At 39.0% G+C, this 4,673-nt stretch overlaps 1 protein-coding gene across 1 annotated transcript in view; it reads left to right on the top strand.

Moving 5' to 3' along the window:
- LOC107718166 (kinesin-associated protein 3-like) overlaps positions 1–4,673 on the top strand; it is a 35,274-nt gene that overhangs the window by 22,180 nt on the left and 8,421 nt on the right. The window contains exons 17-18 of the mRNA XM_016525145.1: positions 2,990–3,155; positions 3,507–3,588. Of these exons, the coding sequence (XP_016380631.1) occupies positions 2,990–3,155; positions 3,507–3,588 (248 nt within the window). The remainder of the gene's footprint in view (positions 1–2,989; positions 3,156–3,506; positions 3,589–4,673) is intronic.

Here is a 4,673-nt window from a genome sequence, read left to right on the forward strand (position 1 = left end):
TACTCTCTACACTGCACTCAACCTGAGGGATTCCTACACTTTCAGTCTTTGAGGAGACATGAAAAACAGCGCATACTCAAATGCTGAGTACATACTCATACTCAGCGCAGCAACGGTATAACGGAAAATATTAGCGGTTTTGAAACCGTGAAATTTTCAAATCGCGGTATACCTTGAAACCGGTAATCGGCCCATGCCTACTCGCATTTGCTTGGAAGGTTAGTGATGGAGTTGGAACTAAACAGAGGTGTTCCTCTAATATACATGTTTCAGCAACAGCTTTGTTTCGCAAATCTTTTTTTGAGAATTTTCCCTACCCCTAAGCTGGGATAGTAGTAAAGGGATAGTTCACCCTAAGGTGAAACTTCTGTCATCAAGTTGTTCCAAATCTGTATGACTTTCTATCTTCTGCAGAACACAAAATAAGATATTTTGAAGAATGTTAGGCTAGTGGCCTTTGACGAAGAAAAACACTTCTCAAAATATCTTCTTTCATGTTTCACAGAAGAAAGTAAGTCATACAGGTGAGTAAATTATGCTAGAATGTTCATTTTTGGCTGAGCTATTCCTTTAAAATCATGGGTGCAGGTTTTCTGTGCGTGTGTACTCGCACTGGCCATCTGGGCTGTGCATCGGGCTTCTAGCCCCGGGTTCCCGCGCAGCTCTGCACTGCTGTCCACATGATGAATGGACAGAGCAGAGAAAAGAGAAACAGGGTTTATTTACTCAGGTTCTGCCACAGGGGGCCCAGGCTGATTAATCCATATTTTCATTCAGCGGAGCAGGCGGCGGCAGGACGCCTCTGTGGGCCTTTAGACCCTGGGACCTCTGTTGCCTCAGCGTACAGAGCTAATGCTACGCTAATTAAAAAAAAATCTCATCCTCCGCTAGTATGTGTACGTTAAATGCTTTGTCTCAGCAGAGATGGTTTCACTTTTTAATCTTTATTTATGGAGTGAGCTCTGTGCAAAGACATGCTTCTTGGCTGCTCCGTGAGAGAGTAACAAATGATTTCATTTTTTTCGTTGTTTGGTATAGTTTAAACAAAACAAATTTTCTTAAAGGGATAGTTCACCCAAAAATTTTAACTTTGTCGTCATTTACCGACCCTGTAACTCCAAACCTGTATGACTTTTTCATTTTTTAAGTTTAGGTTCAATAAACTTTACCGTCCCCGAAGGGAAAATTTGTTTTGGACCCATGGCATACAAAAACACTAAACAGTAATAAACCCAAAACATCACACAATGTAAAATAGAAAAAAACATCTTAAAATCGTACGTTAGAAAAGTTATTATTATTATTTTTTTTTTTTTCAGGGAATGATCTACACAAGAGGTACATTTATATTGTTTAAAAATGTAGTGAAAACAGATTCTAGTAAGGTTAGTCATGGCAAAATGATGCTCTCTTTACCGAATGTTGGATATTATCAGAGCTGGTCAAGTTTATGGCATTCATGAGAAACGCCCACATGACCTTATGTTGGGTCCAGTCCTGTTGAGAGTAAATCTGTTAAATGAAACCGCATTTGCTACACATTTTGCTTCTATAATGTGATGTTGAAGCAGGATATTCAACTAAAAAAAGTAAGGTAGGGCTTTTATCCATCAGCAGTTGATTGGAAAATGGTCGTGTGGTTTGAAGGTTGGGGTTGAAAAATATGAGTGGGTGACGTCAGCCAAAAAGCCAAGTCATAGGCAGAGGTTTAGATGAAAGATTATGAAGATAGACATTTTTTTATTTGGTCAAATGTGCATTAATAAAGTAACTGGGGTCAGTTTTGATTTCATGTTAACTTTAAGCTCCTTGCAAAAGGGCGTAAAGAATGACTCTTGCAAGACTGATAAGCTCCTTTTCCAACTGGTGCTGGTTCCCAATCTGGAACCAGTTTGGGGTCAGTAAGATTTAGATTTTTAAGAAAATACTTTCTTTCAGCAAGGACACATTAAATTAAGCAAAAGTGTCTATTAAGACATTTATACTGTTAAAATGGATTTCTATTTCAAATAATTGCTTCTTTTAAAAACGTGTTTATCAAAGAATCCTAAAAAAATATATCATGGTTTTCACAAATATGTTTAGCAGCACAACTGTTTTCAACATTGATAATAATAAGAAATGTTTCTTCAGCACCAAATCAGCATATTAGAATGATTTCTGAAGGATCATGTGACACTAAAGACTGGAGTAATGATGCTGGAAATTCAGATTTGCCATCACAGGAATAAATTGCATTACAAAATATATTAAAATTATTGCATTTTACAACATTATTGCTCTTACTGTATTTTTGATATAAATACAGCCCTGGTGGTAAGCATAAGAAACGTCCTTCAAAAACCTAAAAATGTTATACCGACCCCAAACTGTTGAACAGTGGTGTACATGTGAGTTGATTGATTCGTATTTGTTATACACTTAAATAACTGAGGGCCGATTATGTAGTCACACTTCTCTCAGATGAGCACTAGTTCAGTGCTGTTTCATTAGAAGAGGTCTATGAAGATGGAGGCTGATGTAGAAAAAGTGACACACTTGACATGCGTTGGCAAATCCAGTAATGAATCCAATAACACAAAATCAACTGATTCCCTGTCTCACCAAAAAGTGCAGGTTGTGCAGAAAGCGTACGGCTGTGGGCGAGGTGTTTTTGTGGCACTCCACCCAGTAATCACTGGATTCAGCCAGAGCTCTGTTTCTCTGTGGCACCATCAGCTGCCACAGCCTATAGGGGAAACCCTGCTCAGACAGAAGCCCTCATTGTGGGATGAAATTAATCTGCTGCGGAGGGTCCGGACGGTGTTAGAAGTCTGTGCAACGGTAAATGGTAGAATCTCTTGTGGCGAGTTCCAGACGAGCTGGCACTGAGATACAGAGTGGCAGCGCTGTTTTGACAACTTGCACAGCTGTGTGGTATAATTTAGGTTAGAGGGTAGTAACACATCTCAGGCGAATAAATATACATGTTTGTGTGTGTTCTGCAAAGGAGTATGATGAAGAGTGGGGGAAGAAGATCCAAAGTGAGAAGTTTCGCTGGCATAACTCACAGTGGCTGGAGATGGTGGAAAGCAGACAGATGGAGGACGCCGAGCCATACCTGTACGGAGACAACCCGGACGCCCTGGAGCAGCCCGATCTCTTCTACAGCACTGGTTAGAAACCACACATACACCCCCAACAAACACCCCGCAGAGGAACATAGCTGAGACCACGAAAGACAGTCGAGTGTTTTCTTGTCTGCTAACAAGACTTGATTGACATGCTGTGCCACAACTTGACAGACACGGAAAGTTAAAACCTTACATTTAGATTTCCAGATTTTTGCATGGGGATTGTGGTGCTGTATTTTGGCTTGATCGTCCGTCGAGTTGGTGTCATCAAAGGCTTGTCGTAGTGAGAGGTTGTCAGGAAGATAGATGAGGAGAGCTGCTGGGTGGAAGTGGCTCTGCGGGGTCGCTGTCTCGTACGTTTGTTTGCTCTATGTACTCTGTGTGTGTGCGCAGACGGTATGATGGCCCCAGAGCCAGGCCTCAGTCCAGACTTCTACAGCCAGTTCCACTCTCAGAATGGAGACTTCAACACCTGGTGAGTGAGCAGCTGTTACCCTCATCAGCTTTCCTTACATTATATACATGTGTGAAATGATTTTTGTTTTGACTGTATTTTGTTAATTATTAGTGCTGGCAATTTAAATTTAAATCAAAATTATTTACATGTTATGCCAATTAACTAAAAGAATTATATTAAAAAAACATGATTTTACTAAGAAAATCCCTTTGTCACTTTGTGTAGTGAGTGACTCATTCTGTGACGCCTTGTCGAGTTAAAAGTAGTTTGGAGTGCTTTGTAGTTCTTTTTTTATCACACATTTGTGACCCTGAACCACATAACCAGTCATAAGGGTGAATCTGAAAATCTGAATCTGAAAGCTGAATAAATAAGCTTTCCATTGGTGTATGGTTTGTTAGGATAGGACAATATTTGGCCGAGATACAACTATTTGAAAATCTGGAATCTGAGGGTGCAAAAAAAATCCAAATATTGAGAAATTGCCTTTAAAGTTGTCCAAATGAAGTTCTTAGCAATGCATATTACCAAACAAAAATGAAGTTTTAATATATTTACAGTAGGAAATTTACAAAATATATTCATGGAACATGATCTTTACTTAATATCCTAATGATTTTTGGCATAAAAGAAAAATCAATAATTTTGACCCATACAATGTTTTTTTTGGCTATTGCTACAAATATACCCCAGTGACTTAAGACTGGTTTTGTGGTCCAAAGTCACATTTTTCTATAATTAATCTCTTATAATTAATTAACATATTGAATTGACAGTGCTAATAATTAGGGGTGCTCCGATCAGGATTTTTGAGGCCGATCGCCGATCCAGATCTTTTTAAAGCCTTCTTTTTATCATTTATAACTATTTATAGTGATACTCCAATCAGGATTTTTAGACATTTATTCAGGGCCTGAATTTCATTTTTGAAAATGGGGGGAATTCCCCTCTTAGGTGACTCTTGTGAGAGGGGAAGCAGCTTTCACACAGGAGTCCACTACTGATCCGTGGCTGTTTACCACAAACACAACATGTATCCATTATTTTGATTTCAAATCCAAACATTGTCACTGAAAATGCTTTTTCAGCATTGCAATTCTTTT

Source organism: Sinocyclocheilus rhinocerous, unplaced genomic scaffold (genome assembly GCF_001515625.1).
Source record: "Sinocyclocheilus rhinocerous isolate Xijiao unplaced genomic scaffold, SAMN03320098_v1.1 scaffold480, whole genome shotgun sequence".
Classification (NCBI taxonomy): Eukaryota; Metazoa; Chordata; class Actinopteri; order Cypriniformes; family Cyprinidae; genus Sinocyclocheilus; species Sinocyclocheilus rhinocerous.